The sequence below is a fragment of the Gracilinanus agilis genome, chromosome 3, assembly GCF_016433145.1.
Source record: "Gracilinanus agilis isolate LMUSP501 chromosome 3, AgileGrace, whole genome shotgun sequence".
In the NCBI taxonomy this organism is placed as follows: domain Eukaryota; kingdom Metazoa; phylum Chordata; class Mammalia; order Didelphimorphia; family Didelphidae; genus Gracilinanus; species Gracilinanus agilis.
Window position 1 is genome coordinate 243,311,441 of NC_058132.1, and position 19,924 is coordinate 243,331,364.

General features: G+C 37.4%; 1 protein-coding gene across 1 annotated transcript in view; it reads left to right on the forward strand.

The window, feature by feature from the left end:
• PDE11A (phosphodiesterase 11A) overlaps positions 1 to 19,924 on the forward strand; it is a 532,399-nt gene that overhangs the window by 511,303 nt on the left and 1,172 nt on the right. The window contains exon 22 of the mRNA XM_044669081.1: positions 10,178 to 10,206. Within this exon, the coding sequence (XP_044525016.1) occupies positions 10,178 to 10,206 (29 nt within the window). The remainder of the gene's footprint in view (positions 1 to 10,177; positions 10,207 to 19,924) is intronic.

Genomic DNA, 19,924 nt, shown 5'->3' on the forward strand with positions numbered 1-19,924 from the left:
GCCTATAGCCAAAACCCAACAAATGTTTGTTGAATTGAATTGAGTTGAATTGAATTGAATTAAATTGCCCTTGTCTTGATGCCTCACTATCCACATTACAAACACTTGATACAGAGTTGGAATATTTCAAGATTCCCATTGGAGGCATGAATAATTCAATGAGGCAAAAATTCATGTTGAAACTCTGCTGGTCTCAGTCCCTAAAATTTCACATCTTGAACTGGCTATTTCATTTCATTCTGTCATTCTCTAGCTGTGTCTAATTCTTTGTGACTCCATTGGAGGTTTTCTTAGCAACAATACTAGAAAGGTTTGCCATTTCCTTCTTCAGCTCATTTTATAAATAAGGAAACTGAGGCAAACAGGATTAAGTGACTTGCCATGGGTCATACAGCTATTAAGTGTCAGAAGCCAAATTCGAATTCAGGAAAATGAGTCTTCCTGACTCCAGGTCTGACACTCTCTTCACTGTACTACCTAGCTGCCCTATTCAAGTGGTTGTTAGTTATCTCAAAATGGATGTCTCACAGACATATTAAACTTAATGCCCCAAACTGAACTCATTGTCTTTTCCCCAAAATTCCTCCCCTCTACTTAATTCTCCAGCTACTTTCAAGAGCACCACCATACTCTCAGTCACCCATGCTCACCACCTAAAGGTCAACTCTATCTCCTCACTCTCTCTTTACCACCACTCCACATCCAATTGGTTGTCACATCCTGCCATTTTTACCTTTATAATATCTATCCTATATCCCCACCCAACCCCCCGCGTCTCTCCTCTGACACTGCAGCTACCCTAATGCCCTCCTCTTGTCTGGCTTGTTGCAGTAAGCTACTGACTAATTTCCCTGACTTGTCTCTTCCCATTCCAATCCATCTTCCATTCATCTACTAAAGCAATTTTTCTGAAGCACAGTTCTGACTATAGTGCCCCCAATTCCACAAACTCTTTGTTGTTGCTCAGTCATGACCCTACTTGGAGTTTTCTTAGCAAACATACTAGAGTGGTTTGCCATTTCCTTCTCCAGCTTATTTTACAGATGAGGAAACTGAGGCAAGCAGGGTGAAGTGATTTGGCCAGAGTCACACAGTTAGTGTATGAGGCCAGATTTAAACTCAGACCTTCCTGACTCCAAGTGTGGTGCTATGTCTACTGCAACAACTGTAATATGTTTACCCCAATAAATGTTTACTGACTTTAATTGAATTACTACCATCTTCCAACCAAAGATTATCTCTGGGTCATTTTACCATGTAAGCATATGCTACATAACAGAAGAATCACAAAGTGTTAAATCTGAAAAAGAACACACTTCTATAAAATCCCATGCGTGAATGCTAGATCTGCCAAAGGTTTTTGAGATTGTCTAATGCTACCCTCTTATTTTACAAATGAGGAAACTGAGACCAAAAAAAGTCTAGTGTTGGGTTCAAAGTCAACATTAAGCCAGGTCATCTGCCTGCTGATCCAAAATCTTTTTTATACACACACACACACACGCGCGCACACATATAAAATTTCAAAGTTTTCTCAGCTTTGCTGATAATAACAATAAGCATTCTTTGGTCTGCCATTAATGCTTCTAAACAAGCAGAAAATAGACTTAGTAAAGTGGTATGTTTAGGATTGTGGGGGACACCAAGACACCACCAAGAACAAGGAGAATGGAATGAAAAGTCAGCAAATAAGGTAGAAAAGATAGCTCTGGGAGGAACAGAGCAACTGTACAACCCAGCCCAAAGAAGATAAATGGATAATTTAACAGCCATTCAGTTTTTAAGAAAGACAAAGAACAAGCTACATTGCATCAGAAAAGGACTAGAAATGATGATGGATGGAACACTTCAAATAAATGTTGAACACAACAGAACCACAGTTGCCTGCAGAATTCCCAGCTGATGGTAAATTTGAGGAACTAAATAAGGATATGAGACTGATACGGATTGAAGAGTTTTTCAAAATCTATTTAATGGCCAGGCAGGAGGTATTGATCGCTATTTACTGGAAATGTTGACTAGAAATGAGGCAGTCAGTTCACATTTTACATTTATATCTACTTATATAAACATATGTGTGTATATACATATATACATATAGTGAGATGTCACGGATAAACATAAACTATAGTGGACAGTATAGGTGTCCTAGTAGAAAAATTAAATCTATACCAAATCATTTCAGGATTTATGGAAAAAAATGACTTCCTTTTTCCTCCTAGAAACCTTCAATCAGGTTACTCATCATCTAGCAACTCAAACACTTTGGCAAAGAGACCTTTTCCAGAAGATTGACATTCCATAACCATATACCCTTTCATTCCATATTTCCTGTAACTATCTGTAGTCTCAGTTTGCTCATATGTAAAATGAAATGGGTTGGACCTAGATATCCCTTCCAGATTTAATACCCTATGATCTACAGTTTTTAGCAGAGTTAAAGGGAGTCAAAGTTGAATGTTCAATATAAATTATCTAGCATTTTTAAAGATGTAAAATTTCACTTACACTTAATTTCTATATTTGATTTCCTATTTACTCTCTGTACTATGTCTCAAAAATGAAAAAGAAATTTCCAATACAAGTGGTAGCAAAAAAGCTTTTAGAATGTCAGCTCTGAGAAACCTTTGATAAGTATTCATGATACTAAAAAGGATTTCATTCATTAACTCAACAATCACGTGTTAAGGACCTCATATTTGCAATACACATGGGATCTGACAAAAACAAAGGTGTGACACATTTTCCTGAAGGAGCTTACAATCCAGCAATTATAATAATATCTTTAACTTCTTTTCTTCTTTGAAGTTCCTCATTAGTTATATAGGCTTAAGTAGTCAGTCCACCATCAAACATTTATTAAGTGCTAAGGATAAAAGTACAAAGAATTAAATAATCCCTGATTGCAAGGCACTTAGAAAGCTCACATTCTAAACAAATATATATATATATATATACACACACACATACATATATACCCAGCATAAATACAAAATAAATAAATGCAAATATATACAAAGCAGTTGAACACAAGTTGGTTAGGGCGAAGATTTGCAATTTAGGGGATAAAGAAAGACCTTATGCAGAAGATAGTAATTTCATTTCATCTTTAAGGAAGAGAAGAACTCTGTATGGCAGAGGTGAGAAGGGTGGACATTCCAGGCATGTGGGACAGCTAGTGAAAATGTAAAGGGATGTGATAAGGAGGGTTCTCTGTGCAGAACCAGGCAGAGTAAAGGCAGCTAGGAGGCACAGTGGATAGAGTGCTGGGCTAGAGTCAGGAAGACTCATCTTCCTGAGTTTTCAGTTCCAGCCTCAGATACTTCCTAGTTGTTTAACTTTGGGCAAGTCACTTAACCCTGTTTGCCTCAGTTTCCTCATCTGTAAAATGAGCTGGAGAAAGAAATAGCAAACCACTCCAGTTTCTTTGGCAAGAAAATCCCAATAGGGTCATAAAGAGTGGGATAACACTAAACAACAATAACTTTGTACAGAACAAGGAGGTTAGTTTGACTGAATTGCAGAGCACAAAAATGGACATAATAGACAGCAAAGCTGGTAGAGTGGAGACCAGATAGTGAAGGGCATTAAAAAATGGACAGAGGGTTGATATTAACTACCTTCGTGACACTGGACAAGTCATTTGAGTTTCCTGGCCTTTGGGGTCCTCATCTTTGAAATGAGAATGTTGGACTAAATCGTTTCCCAGGTCCCTCCCAGATCTGTTAGCAGACAATCTACACCTTCAGTAAGTTAAGAAATAGTAAAGATGTTCTCAGCCACATCACTGGCTGAAGCCTGCTTTATTCTCTGTGAATAATCTGAGATGACTTTGCTCACTCTTGTAAGTATCTTATATGGATAGAAGAGTAGACATTATAGGTCAAGAGTCACTGAGATTCTCTGGATCATCTTTTATTTTAGTGTTCTTAATAAGGTCTGAGATTTCCACGCCGCCCCCCCCCCCCATCTTTGGTATCTCTCTTGCTTTTAGATTCCTTGAATTTAAATCTGTTAACACTCTCAAAATTGTGTTAACTCTGGCATGAGTCTTCTTTTATATATACCTAGTGCAACCTGACTGCTTTTCCCAATTTTATTCTCTTTACTACTATTTCTAACTCCCTCATAAACCCATCAGGGATTGTGATGCTAAGGGTCTATTGTAGTGAATCCACTGTCCTCTATATAGAAAGCAGTTTGTTATGATAATTTTGACAAATCTTATCTATTTTTTCTTTTGATTATCCTCCTTTTGCAGGATGAGAATATAAAAGTCTTTAAAATACCTTAGAAAGGATGATTGACAATTGTGAGCAATATTATCTTATAAAGCAGTGAAGAGAAAAATCAGTTTAAAGAAAGCTTTTCAAGACATCCAGCTAAGCAAAGTCACCCCAGAGGCATTAAAGGCCTAATAATGGATTCTATAAATAAGGAATTTCCAAGCAGGGGAGCAAGTTAAAATCTCTTGAAGACCTTTTCAGGTGATGACTTTGTGTTGGTATAATTACAAAGGAAAAAAAATCTACCAATTTTACCATCATTATCACATAGCCTCTTATTTCCTAACTACCCAAGGAAGGTCTTTTCATTCTTGAAGTTATAAAAGAGTATTCTAGAATTTTCCTTGGTTTAATTGTAATAAATTCAATCTGACTATGATTTAAATCAAGATGTGAACCATGTCACATTTTATCAATTTATACCCAAAGGAATTCATGCAAGAATTAAACTTGGAATATTTTCTATGTGCTTAAAGAATCAATTAAATGGTGTTGAACAAATCAAACTAGCCCAGTACCAAAGAAAATTAGAATTGTGTGGAAAACACGATCTTGGTAAGAGGTTAACACTGCAGTTACACTAAACAAAATTTCAGACAACCAATACTTGTATAGAGTCCCATTCATCAAAGGCCATGACTTCTGGGTCAGTAAACATTACTCCCAAATCAGAAGTTGGCTGTCCAACCAAAATGATTGATTAATGCCCACCCAGTCCGTTTTGAAAGCTCAACAATATACTATATGAGATATAACCATGGAAAAATATTCTTAATTAATTAAATGAATTTTTAATAAAAGATACTATATGAGATGTGCTCATTAATAAAAAGATACTACAGTACTGTGCTGGTCCTATTTGTTTAGACTTCTTTGAAACCTGCCTACATTTTGCCAGTTAAGCCATTGTCTTTTCAGTTTTCCATATCTGAATGGAGGAAATGAGATTTCACTGAAGGACGAATAAGACACAGTCAGATTATTTAGGAAGTGATATTCGCTGTGTAGCAATAACTCATCCCAATACTTAGCCCTATTTAAGTAGTAACGGTTAGAACAGTTTGAAGACACCAAAGCACAAAGGCCTTTGTCTTTCCTACAAAGAAGCTAGACAGAAAATGACTGTGCTAACATAATCAACCCCCATGGCATCTCATTTGACTGAGGTATAATTTGCTCCAGGTCACCCTCCAAAGGCAAGTTTATATTTTAGAAATGAGAAGATTGAAAACTCTTCCCTAGTATTTTAAAGCTGCCTCCTCTCTAAAGAATTCTGAATTTTAAAAACCTTTGCCAGTAATCCAAAATTTCCCACAAAGACATATCACTCCTATTGGATATACATAAAGAAGCATAACAAGTAACATCAGAGGTCGAGGAGGAAATTACTTCCTCAGGAAGAATTTGTCCTTGGTAGCCTATTTGTTTTGGTAGACAGATGGGAAGACAGAAATGACCTACCATATAATAATGGTGATTTTTATTTTTCATATGCCTTAGCAATCATAACCTTGGAATCTTAGGAGAATCAGTGCCTCATTTCTAACAGTTATGAATTCAGAGTTTTAAAAGATCTATGATTTCATCAGAATGGGCACTCCCTCAATTGACACAAATCAGAATTTCTCTAGTGCCTCAGGAAAAAGAAAGCATCACTTGGTCCTTGAAACTATGTCCTTAAGTACAAAGAGTCCACTCTGGGACCTGTACTCAAAACCTTTCAGGTTTTTCAGAACACATCAGAGTTTATGCTCTATTAGCATAGCCTTCAAGAACCCAGATAATATTCCATGCCACCATGACATTCCAAACATCTCCTTTTGGGTACCTCTAAGTATCTGAATCCCAACATATACCAATACAGAACTTGTTTCTCCCATACGCAGTCCTCCTCCAAACTTCTCTCTTTCTGAGAGGAGTTGACCCCATGCTAAGAGTCGCTCAGCTTCACAATCTTGGAATCATCCTTCACTCTTCCACTTCCCACTGGTCCTTTGACTTCCATATCCTAGAAACTGCCAAGTCTTCTAATCTCTACCTCAATAATAACTTTAGCCTCTCCTCCTTATTCTCCACTCATATAACCTTTACTCTAATATTTATGAGCACTTATCTGGACTATTACAGTAGCCTCCTTATTGTTCCCCCTACTTCCAGACTCTCACTTTACAAATTCATCCTCCACACTAGATGTGTCAAGTATTCAACCCAGATTTCAACCTAATTAAAATGTATTTGGGAAATATTTAACAAAAATAGATTTAAAATATAATAAAACCTAGATAATATTACATTTTAAAGCTAAGTCAATATGTAGCCCATAGAAATACTTATGTATTCCCTTTTCTATATGAGTTTGAAACCACTGCTCCCTATATCTTTTAAGTTAATATTGCTAAAATTGTTTGATCATTTCACTCCCCTGCTCAGAAATCTTTATTGGATCCCTCTTGCCTCTAAGATTTATTTTAACCAATCTTGTAATTTCATCAACGGAAACTACCATGAAGGATAAAATACAAAACACTCAGCCTGGCATTTAAGGACCTGCACAAAATGGCTCCAACTTCCCTTTCTGGTTCTTATTTTATATTTTCCCCCCTTCATACACTCTCTGTTCTAGTCAGACTGAAATGGTAACTGTTCTGCATACATGGCATTCTATCTCCTGCCTTTGTGTCTTTGTATATATGGTTTCCCATGTCTGGAAAGTACTCCTTCCTCACTTCCATTTCACTGAATCCCTAGATTCCTTCAAAACAAAGCATAGGTGCCATCTCTCTACCTTATTCTGTTTCCTCCATATATCCAATTACAGTCTCCCTCTTTGTATTTAGTTATCTTTGTATGTATCATATCCCCATGGTAGAATATAAGCTCCTTAAAGTCAGAGATTATTTCATATTTGTCTTAAAGATGCTATCTTGCACATAGTATAGGTGCTTTTAAAATGTTTGTTGACCAGATCAAATTACTTGCCAGCTCTGGAAGGCAGGAGAGAATAGAGGAAGGGAGAAAATTTCGATCATATAACTTTGGAAAATTTATGTGGAAATTTGTTATTCCATGTAATTGGTAAAAAAAATTAAATTTAAAAGAAAAAATTAAATGTTGAATTAATTTGCATTGAAATTCAGTATTGAAATAGGACTTTAGTAGATGTCAGACAGAGATTCCTAGGATTGTAATAAAATCTAAATATTTTGCTATACCAATGACTGTTGGTAGACTGTTGTTGCAAGAAAGAAGTGGTTACTGGAGGTAAGAAGTTTGGATACTATTATAGCCAAGCACCTTTTTTCTCTGTATGTCTCTCTCTTTTGGAGCAGAGAGGGGGATTTGAAAATATGAAACTTTTCTAGCAGGACTAGACTGCTTATGCATCCACCAAATGAATACAATTTCCACCCTACCCCTCTTGTCATTGCAATACAAGAACAGATCACAGAGTCAGTACCTTGAGTTAGTAAGGTTCTCCTTGATAGCAAAAGCACCTGCTTTTCCATGATGAATGTGAAGCAAGAAATGATGCTGTTGCAATAACTGTTTTGAGTGAGAAAAAGATTATTTAATGTTGCTGCATTTCTTGTAATGCTGCAGCTCATCCCTGGTCCAAAGAGAAATCAAAGCTAAATGGAGAACTTCTAGTCTAAAAACTTGAGCACTGTAAAAAATAAAACGAATATAAAATGATAACTTTAAAATTATTATGGGTTTTTAAGATGTATTAGTAGTCACTAAAAATAAAGCCACATGCCATGCTAGCTTAGTCAATTTAAAAGGCACGCCATTGCCTACAGCCACCATGGTGGATAGGAAGCAAAGAGGAAGTGAAACGCTGGCCTCTCAGTTTTACCCCTCTGTCAATGTCATTGCGTAATGACAGGAAGCCAGTGGGCTCATGGGAAATGTAGTTCAAGGACCCCAAAATTTCCAATAACACATTCCCCCCGAGATCTGTGGAAGACTGGTCTTTCCAATAGATCTAATAAACATAACCAACTTTTAAATTACAGTAATTTGGGGATAAAAAAGAAAAAAGGACAAAACCAGTGATCCAATTATTGCTAGGTACATTGACAAAAAGCCAATTAAGAGACAGTCCCCTTTGGCATGAGTGTACATTCAAAACAAATACCTTAAACCCTCCACAGTTCAATCAACTGTACCCCAAAGTTCACTGTGGATCTTCTTGATATAGTATAGGCATCTGCAGGCATCTTTATGGTGCCTTCTCCTAACAGTTCACTTTCTGGATTTGGGGTGGTAGCAAATTTCTTATCCTGAAATTACTCTCAAAAGAATTTAAACTTTACATTATAAATTATAATACATACCCCCTGAGAAGAATAATGACACAGAACTGAGCAAGATGACTCTAACCTCAATGCCAGCAAGAGTCAAGATCATTCCTTCGTATTTCCTGAAACACTCTCCAAGAAAAATAACCTGGAGAAAAATCACTGTAGTGCTCCCAGTGAGCTGTCCAGATTCCTGACCCCTTCCCTGGCCCTTTCTGACTACTTAGCTCTTGGTCTTGTTCCCAGTGTCCCTGACTTGCTTATCTTAACTACTTTTGACCTTGCCCACTCCCTCATTGTCTGATACCTTGTCTTATATGCTTGTATAGTCAGGTTGCCTCAAGCCCTGCTGACTTAGAACATACAACCGCACTTCTGGTTTATAGCAGCAATGTTGATTTTTTAAAGGAAATACTCACTGAAGAATAAAATGCTCTTTGGGTTATTATGCCCAGTGATTACACAGAAAAATCATTTTTATACCAGTTCTGAAGTAGCTCCAAACAGGCATTATTGGCCCCATGCAAAATTGTAAAATACCTTGATGACTAAAAAAAATTCTCTGAGAACAAATCTCTTTTGTAAGGAAGTCTGGTGATAATGATGTTGTTTTGTTTTGTTTCGTTTTTTATTTTTTAACTTCATAAATTATAGGGAAGCAGCAATGGCTTCCTCTTTGCTCAGTAGAATACAGATTGTTCTTTGTTCCTTTATTTTAAGGAAGGGGTTGTAAAACTGTTGGAAGCCTGTTAGGAAAGTTAATAGATAATCTTTAACAATTCAATGCAAATTAATTTTTTATGCAACCATGAGCTCCAAAAGGGCAGAAATCTTGGGAAAGGAGAGGAATATGAACAAGAGAAATTTCTTTTCTACCTCACAAACAGCTGAAATATGGAAAGATAATTTATTCTAGAATCAGAAGAGCTGAGTTCAGGGGGAAGCTGGGTGGCTCAGTGGATTGAGAGCCAAGCCTAGAGATGGGAGGTCCTAGGTTCAAATGTGGTCTCAGACACTTCCTAGTTGTGTGACCCTGGGCAAGTCACTTGACCTCCATTGCCTAGCCCTTGCCTTTCTTCTGCCTTGGAACCAAAATATAGTATTGATTCTAAGCCCAAAGGTAAGGGTTAAAAAAAGAAAAAAAGAAGAGCTGCGTTCAGGTTCTTCCTCTAATACCTCTCCCTGCAGGACCTTGAGTAAATTACTTAAAGTTCCCAGGTTATCATTTCCTGTAAAATAAAGTAGAATAGAGGAATCAAGAGGTCCTTTTCAGCTCTAGAGTTGTGATCCTATGGAGTTATATCAGTCATAGTCAAGTGCATCTGCTGGCCTATCACCAAACTCCTCACCAGGTAGCCCTGCCCAATGAAAGAACAGGACTGCACTGAAAGCCATAATATCTAAAGGTGTGCCTGTGGATATATAGATTTATTTGTATATTGACTATTGAACTTATAGTGCTTTTTTTTTCTGACATTTTTAACACCAAAATTAGTTGATAATGATAGATTTTCAGAGTACCTCTTTTTCCTGATTCTCTTACCTATTTGATTCCTGCCTCTTTTTGTGAAATCCTCTTCCAGATCATACTCTCTAAATTATGCGTCCCACTGGGTTCTGTCCTCGACCCTCTTCTCTTCTTCCTCCATACTACTGTACTCCCCTTAATGATTTCATCGGCTCCCATGGATTTACTTACCATCTCTATGCTGATGATGCTCAAATCTACCCATCCCACCCCAAATTCTCAATTGAGCTCTAATCTCACATCTTCAAATGCCTTTCAGGCATTTCAAACTGTGTGTCCAATAGATATCTTAGACTCAACATGTACAAACTGAACTCATTAAATTTTCCCCTAATGCCTTCTTACCTACTACCTTCTTTATCACTATAGAAGGCAACACCAGTACTGGATGACTCTGAGGTTCCCTCCTTCTGTAAGATTCTGGAATTCTGTGAGAGTGCAGTTGAACATCTTTTCCTTTTAATTGGCTAACCTGAAATACAGTTGTCTATATTATAAATTGATCATTGAATGGAATTGAGGTGCTGTATTTTGCATAGGTTTACAGGAAGTCATATGGATGATTGGGCTGGTAAACTTTTATTCTCCTAAAAGGAATGTTGCTTCCAAAGACCATTTGGATGAATTTCAAGCCTATTTCTACATACAATCATACATTTGATCCATTTTTAGAACTAAATTAATTCTTTGCTCTATAATGCGCTGTATCTTTTATCTTTGTTTCTGATTACTTCCCTGGGGGAGAAAAACAAAACAATGAGTTTTATTCCTGGTAGCCCTGAAGAAATAATTCAATTACAGAAGGCCAGAAAGGCTTCTGCTTTGACTTTTAAAAGAAAAATGCCAACTCAGCTAATTTCTGCTTATAAAACCCTCCTTACTAGAAATGCTATAAGGCATTAAGACACAGTTGGATGTTTTTCAACTTCAAAGGTAAATGTGTTTTGAGTCTAGTAGACTTTCCCACAACCCTCCCCCCTACTTTCTCCCACAACAGGGTGCAATAGCACTGGCATTTTCTGTGTGCCTAATGAACTTGGATTTCTTTTTGTTTACTTCCTTGTTTCTACATCAGCATCATCCATCATGTCAGCAGAGTCCCAAGAATAGGGTTTATAGTCAACTGCTGCTTCCTAACCAAATGATGAGCATAGCACTGGCCCAGTTTCAGGCCTGAGTCATGAATGGAAAAAAAAAGGGGGGAATTGAGGGAAAATTCTGAGTTTGGGCAGCTTTTGAGCTCCAGACAATGGCTGGGTGGTTTTACTTCTTTGCCAGTAAAAAAGAGAAGAGAGGAGAAAGGTTGGAGAGAGAAAGAAAGACAGTAACTTTTGGCATTTAGGAGAATTCTTTGCTGTTTTGTTTTGCTTTTCAAATTTGTGCTATGTGATAAAACAGAGAACCATCTTCTCTGCTTTTGGATCTCAGGTTCTTTGCTTCCTACCCTCAAGAAAATATAAACTAGGGAAAGAATGAAGATTAATATTCTAAATTCATTCAATCCTTCCAATTCATATTAAATCTAATTTTTGTGTAAATCAAAAGACATCACCCTAATGATGTCATTTTGGTCCTTTTCATCATAAGTGTAATCATAATTATATGATAAATTCCCAGTCTGTACCCCTACTTTTTCTTACTTCTCCAGGAGAGCCCTTGGTGTCATTGAAAGAGGAATTTACTACGAATGAGAAGAACTAGTCCCGATCCTGACACTTATTAGCTATTAGAATCATGGGCAAGTGTCTCCATCTGTAAGATGAAAGGGTTAAACTGCTAAGTTTCCTTCTAGCTCCCACCTTCCATTAAGATAGAAATACTATGATCTTCAGATTGCTTTGCTGTTCAGATGTTCAGAGCCACCAAACCATCTTTTCCATTTGTCATTCTCTTTTAGTTCCTAGGACCATCTGGTTTTTCTGACTGTTCGCCTAACTTCCATTCAGAATCAACTTGGGAAGAGTAAGTTCTTTTCCCATGGAATCCCAAACACTGCTATTGGACTTCAAACCAAAACAACCATCAGCAGAGCCACCACTCTATTCAGCATGCTTAGGGGCTATTTCCTCATGATCAGGAATGTTTTTTTTTTTTTTTTCCCTTTCTCTCTCTCTCTCTGACAACTTTACTCAGATCTTTCTTTCTCCATTAAGTCATCCTGGATTGATGTTCTTTCTTCCATCTATTCCCAATCTTAAATGTATACTAACTGGAATTGTCCACAGTAGGTCTAAGTCTTGGTTCCAGATTTCATGACTGTTATTCTAAAATGCATCTCAGCATTGTTACAGAAAGTTTTTTTTTTTATTTCTGATTAAACCACTGCCTCATGGATAGCCTCTATGAGCTAACAGTCATGTTTTGAAACTTTGCATTGCGGTCTACTGCCAAGCATGCTGATAATTCCCAATATGTATAATGTCTGACTTCTTTCAGTGCTAGCATAAATCGCATAGAACAACAAGTCACCTATCTATGATTGCAGGGGTGTGAAGAAGGCCCTCTGGCCCCCCAAAATAATTCCCCTACAGGAATCAGTCTCACTGATATCTGGAATTCTATTATAAGTGATTCTTGCCTCTTCTAAGCCATATAAATGCTAGCCTTCATTTTTGTCATCATCATTATCATCATCATCAGTCTAGGATAAAATACAGAATCCTTGGCTTAACATTTAAAGATCGCCATAATTTGGTTCTCACTTACCTTTCCAGCTTCATTTCAGATTGCTCCCACTCGTGCTGTTATGTGCTGGTCAAACTGACCTCTAAGTTATTCTCTATACATAACATTCTCTCTCCTACGATGGTGCTTACACATAAGGCATCTTTTATACCTTTAAAGGCACTCACTACTTAACTTTGCCTCAGAGTCTCCATCTCTTTTTTTTTTTAACCCTTATCTTCTCTCTTAGTATCAATTCTAAGACCAAAGAGCAGCAAGGGCTAAGCAAGCAAGGTTAAGTGATATGCCCAGGGTCACACAGCAAAGAAGTGTCTGAGGCCAGATTTGAACCCAAGTCCTCCCAACTCTCTCCATCTTCTTTTAAATTCTTCTCAGGTGCCACCTGTGACCTACAGCCTCACCTGATCCTCCATTATTAGTGTTCTCTCCTCATAATCAGTGCATGTTTATTTATATACATTTTATATATTTATTTTATAGTTATATATATATATTTAAATACACTTAATATATTTATTTATATACATTTCATATACTAGCTTGTGCACATTATGTGTCCCTGTCCCTGAATGTAAGGCACTTTTGGTCAAGGATTCTTTTTGTCTTTGTATTCCCATCATCTGGGTAGCTGGGTGGCGCAGTGGATAGAACAGGCCTGGAGTCAGGAAAACTCAGCTTCCTGAATTCAAATCTGCAGGTAAAAGTCAGCATCAACCAACTAACAGCTCCACGAAGTTCTACAGCAATGGCTACCTTGCCATACTTGCTAGAGGACTGGAACTGGAAACCTGCATTCAAATCCTACCTCAGACACTAACTAGCTGTGGGACCCTGGGCAAGTCACTTAACCTCTCAGGGACTCAGTTTCCTCATGTGTTAGACCTTCAACAGGATTGACATGAGAATCAAAAAACATAACATAAAAGGTTTTGTAAACTTTAATGCGAGTGTAAACTATTGTTATATTAGAAAATGAGAGTGATGTGGAAGAAGGTAAGATTGGTTTTCTCTGTCCTTCCCTTGTTGGGCTCTGGTGCAGGGATATAATGTATGTAAATAGCTGCTAGTGCCACACCTGAGCCCTCTGCTGCTTTGTTTTATATTCCCAAAGGGGAGATGTCTCAGGGGGGTAATAGGAATTCTCCTACTGGATTTCTGTGCTCTTATATAGCCCCAGGAAAGAGGAAAAGATGCCTGGTCTAAGAGGAAGACTCCTGTTCTCATCTCCTTACAGTCATGCAGAGCCAGGGATGAGGCAAGAGCCTGGGGATGACTGCCTCCTTTTAACAGCCAAAACTCTGGTCAGAGGAAATACCACTTAAATAAAAATGGCACTTCCAAATGTCCTATTAGGAAATCATGGTAGCAAGTCAGTTCATAAGTTCCTTCTTTTTCTCTTAACATGAGTGAAAAAAGAAAAACAAATTTGAGGTACGCAGAAGTCCACTTTGGATGGAATATAGAAGAAGTGGGTGGAAACCAGGTCAAATAATGCTGCAAAAGAAGGGAGTAGCTTGATTCTAGAGGCCTTAAAACTTCAGGCCAGGGACTGAAGGAGCAAAAGAGAACTACTGAAACATGTTGAGCAAGGATGTAACATGAACAGATCTTATGCACAATAAGAGATCTGCTGGCAGCCACGCAAAGACTCCTCAGGTGGGGAGGAGAATGTAGAATTAAAAAAGATGGTGGGGGGGCTATAATTCTAATGTAATAATTTAAAGAGTTAGCAACGAAGGCTTCTAGGGCAGGAATTATGTAGCAGTGGGGGTGTGGGGGAAGAAATGCAAAAGATATTCCAGAGGTAGAACAGTCTGATTTGGTCATCAGTGTCATCATTATTGTTGACATTTTTCTGACTCTTTAAAGTGTGTAGACCCCATGCATACATTATCTCATTTGGTCCTCCATCTGACTGGATAGAAGTAAAGAAAAAAGAAGATAACATCAAGATTGAGTAACTGGCAGTGCTACTATCAGAAATAAAACTGGAGGAACAGATTTGGGACAATGATATTAAGCTCAATTTTACACATACTACATTTTAAATGGGGGGGGGGAGGGAATCTAGGTGGCTCATTGGATTGAGAGCCAGGCCTAGAGATAGGAGGTCCTGGATTCAAATCTGACCACAGAAACTTCCTAACTGTGTGACCCTGGGCAACTCACTTAACCACCCCCCGCAACTGTCTAGCCTTTACCTCTCTTCTGCCTTCAAGCCAATACATAGCATTGATTCTGATATGGAAAGTGAAGGTTTGAAAAAAAATTTTTAAGGGCATCTAGGGTAGATACCAGGTGATAAATTGGAGAAACCTATCCAGAGCTCTGGTAGGGAGAAGTCAGGCTTATAGATACAGATTTTAGATTTATCTGCACAAAGAAGGTAGTCAAAGCTGTGAAAGTGAATGAAATGACAAAAGAATGAAAAGTAGAGAGAAAAAAGAAAGCCAAAGGCAGAAGTTTAGGGAACTCCTACCTTTAAAGAGTTACTAAGGAAAGGTCACTTCTTCCTCCTAATATTCAATGCAAAACCTAAAATCAATCAATGCACATGGCTAATTTTTTTGTACTACTAATATTCCACGGGTCTCCATTTTCTTCAACTCAATAGAACTTATGGATTGGATTTGCATTGAAATTAACTTTTTTCCCCACATGGAGGAGAGGCTTTAGATCTGTGAATTCATCAGTAAAGGGAACTCCTGGGTTGGGGAGAAATCCTATAGTCTTGCTGGAGCCCTGAGAGTTAAGTGACTTACCCAACATCACACTGCCAGGATGTAAAACCTAGGTCTTTTTTATTCCATAGTCAGTCCTCTATACATAACAATTTGCTGACTTTCATAATTAATTTATGCTGTATTAAAATTTACCTCTAGTAAACACCAGGCCTAGAGAAAAATGTTCTACTGTGTCAATTCTGTGCCTCAGATGGAGGAAGGAAGGAAGGAAGGAAGGAAGGAAGGAAGGAAGGAAGGAAGGAAGGAAGGAAGGAAGGAAGGAAGGAAGGAAGGAAGGAAGGAAGGAAGGAAAGAAAGAAATACTCCTCTAAAGTGTTTTCATTCAACAAAGGGAGAAACAAATGGTAGAACAAAAAGACAAGATAAATGTAAAGAAATGTGTTTGGGGGGGAAGCCAAATAAACTTTAACAGTTTAAGGAATAAATTGGTGGTTTAATTCAAATCATGGCCAGGTGCTATGAATATAATTCAGTAAATGCTGAGGAACCTGCCAAGAAAGAGAAAAATGTGTTGCTTTTGAGATCATTTCCCAGCAGCTTCATAAAAGAAAACTGATTACAGGAATTTAATAAGTAAAACAGAGCCAGAAATATAGTAATCAAATGAGTTTTTAATTACATTTTAGGCAGAAAAAAAATTTCCAATTTGTACTCCTGAGATCAAAAAAAAAGTCCTAGAGAAATGCTTTTGTTGCTTGAAAACAAAATAAACACTAATTTCCACAGGAATTATCCTAGTCAGTTTAATTAAAAGACTTGATCAGAATGAAGAGCAGCCTGAGCCAAACTATACTAAATTCAGCAGTGGCAGTTGTTGCATCATATAAATGTCTGAATGAAAACCCTCTACAGAGAGCAAAAAATGTTCATGGGGAGTATTTCTCACAGAAATAAAAGAAATTTCAGTTACTATCAAGAGAAGTCATTGGGTTTTCTTATCAAATAGAAATACTAGTGCACTTAATTATAAAACAGATGCTTTTCTTTCTTGGGAGAGAAAGAATTCTTTCCACTTATTTTCAGTAAATACTATGCTTAACAAGCTCCTTATTTTACAAAAGAAGAAACTGAGGTCCAAGGAAGTTAAGAAACTAGCCCCAAGATATGTTTGGGTTTGGCGTTAAGAGATCACTCTGTTGCAAATATGAATAACATGGAAATAGGTTTGAACAATGATACATGTATAACCCAGTGGAATTGTTTATCAGCTTCCAGAGGTGGGAGGGAAAAGGAGTGGAAAAATCATGAATCATGAAACCATGGGAAAATGCTTTAGATTAATTAATTAGTTAAAGATTTTTTTAGAAGAGGAAAAAAAAACTTTCCTCAAATCATACTGGTAGTAAACATGAAAAGTGAGCAATGATTTCTTTTCTATTATATAGGACAATGCTGTTGTGGTCAGTAGTTGGATATGCATGACGATGATGATGATGATGATGATGAAGACTGAAATATTTAGTAAGCGCTAAGATTCACAATATGCTTTAGTGGTGATATAATTACAAGGAAACATATATAACTTCTCCCCTGCTTCTACAAGGCTCACATCTAGGATTAGGAGTACAGTCTATAACCAAGAAAAAGGTGACTCACTCCCAGAATTCTAACTGCTCACAGTTTCCAGGGTTTCAGTGAGAGGAATGTCCTTCTCTGCATTACTTTTCCTAATGCTTCCTAGTAGGATACCCTCTGTTATGCATTATTTATATATGGCTTCAGAAAGAACTGTGCCTTGCAGGGTATAGTTTGAATAATGTCAACATCCCTGGGAGAAAGTTATTTATAAAGGAAGTTCTGGTGAATGAGGATGTATCTTAGTCTGATGAAATTGCTGACACTCTCTCTTTTTTTTAAAGCTTTTACCTTCTGCCTTAGAATCAATGCTAACTATGGGTTCCAAGGCAGAAGAGCAGTGAGAGCTAGCAAATTGAGGTTAAATAACTCAGCCAGGGTCTAAATGTTAGGAAGTATCCAAGTCCAAATTAGAACCCAGGACCTCCCATCTCTAGGCCTGGCGGTCTATCCACTGAGCCTCTTAGCAGTCCCCAGCCAACACACTCTTGAAATCTTCACCCTAGTAGTTTAAATCTTCAATATTTTCTTCCTCAGCATCTAAGATACTTATCCACGCATAATTTATTCAGCTAAAGTTTATGAAGTACCTACCATGTATAAGGACATTAGTGTCTGCTCTCACAAAGCTCAGACCTAGCAAAATGTGTGTCAATTAAATGGAAGGTTTTTAATTCTCAAAAAAGAAAGGCTTCTAATCACTCAAGCTATGGGGTTAACTACTATTTTACATATTTCCAGAACATGGCTGACTGTTGGCAAGATTATTAAAGTCAAATCAGAGGCTCATAAACTTGGAGCCAAAAGAAATTTTTGAAGTCATCTACTCCAAAACCTTTATTTTACAGATGAAAAAACTGAAGGCTGTGGAGGTGAGGGTTGAATCCATATCCCTCCACTCACTCTAAAGTTAAAGTTTCCATCTATTACACTATGAATCTATGCGATTTTTAATGATGTTTAACATATTTCCTTTCTTTTTATCTTTCTGCGATTTGAGCCTACTGCCTTGTGTTCTTAAAACTCATTTGTAATGGGCAGCTGGGTAGCTCAGTGGATTGAGAGCCAGGCCTAGAGACGGGAGGTCCTAGGTTCAAATCCGGCCTCAGACACTTCCCAGCTGTGTGACCCTGGGCAAGTCACTTGACCCCCATTGCCCACCCTTACCACTCTTCCACCTATAAGTCAATACACAGAAGTTAAGGGTTTAAAATTAAAAAAAAAAAAAAAAAAAAAAAAAAAAAAACTCATTTGTAATAACTTACGCTATGGGGTAGAGATCCTCATCTTGTTGTACTAGATTTTCCACCTCACAAAAGTTTTCCATAAGATCCCTGCTAATGCAAATAATAGGAGCGTCAAGTAACTTCCAAGTTGTTTTTTTCCCCTTTCCACTAAACACTTCACAAGACATTTCCGAGCCACTCAAGAGGATTAGTGTCGCTTCCACTCTCTACTCCTTCATATTACTGACAAATAAAACTTATCTACAGCCATGGTCATAATAAAAACTCCCATTTATATGGTGCTTTAAGATTTGCAAAATACTTTTCAACCCATGAACCTGTGAGATAGGGAGTAGAAATATTATTGTTTTCATTTTATAGATGTCTTTCCCAATGTCCCACAGCTAGTAAGTGTGAGAGACCTTAGGTTCTCCTGAATCCAGATTCAGTACTCTTATCTACTAAACCACATCTCTATCTACTATATCACATAGTCTAGCTTTACCCTGTATATATATATATATATTCCACAAGGATAGGAAAAGGGGCACCTTCATCTGGGCAATTTGCTTAGATGATTTTTTTTATTCCTACTGCTACAAAAGTCACAAAACATAGGTTTAATAAATACTTTTTGATATTTTGTTAGCCAAAGTACTACATTCTTTTGAATTCAACTTCAAGGTTATAGGACATTATAAACAAAATAACAAAAGAAAACATGGCTAGAGGAAAGAATAGTGGGTTTTAAAATTGTACTTTGAATTTACTTGAATTCATTTATTCAAGATCAATTGCTCGACATTCAAGGCCCTCCAAAATCTGACACCACTGTCCATTTTTAGACTTATCTCAAATGACTCCTCATCCTGAACTAGACTGCCTGCCTTCTCTTCATCCTTCACATTTGTGCCTTTGGATTCTTTACACATGCAATTCCACCCATGCCCCAAACTCCGCCCACAGAAATCTTATTCATTCTTGAAGGCCTACATCAAATGCCACCCCTTTCAATAAGCCTTCCCTTCCCTGACTTCACCACCTGGAATGACCTTTCACTCCTCTGAGAGACCTTATTTTTGTATTATTTTTATATATTATATTACTACTTTTGCACATATTTTGCCCACTTACGATATATTATCTTGTATTACTTACTCATTTATGTGTCTTGTATCCCTACTAGATTGTAAGCTCCATGAAAGCAGGGGCCAGTTTACCTATTAAACATTGTAGCTCTGATCTCATGGGACCAGCCTGCCCAATTATTTGTTGAATGAATGGACCGCTTTTGATTGCAAGGGATAGTGCAACATCTTGTGTAAAAGTCTCATTCTCCCTGACTAGTTATACAATGTGTCCTGACACTTAAACATATGTGACAGATGTAATATAAAGGTTTCTTATTTCAATAAGTTATCAAGATATTCCTCTAATTTGAAAATAGCCCAACCAGTAGAAACAGATGTTCAAGGAGCTGCAAGCTTTCACCTGATTTGATCTATCCATGAATTAGTGCTATAAAAACACCTCAATATCAATACATTTTAAAAGCCCAGATAATAGTGCCATCATTGGC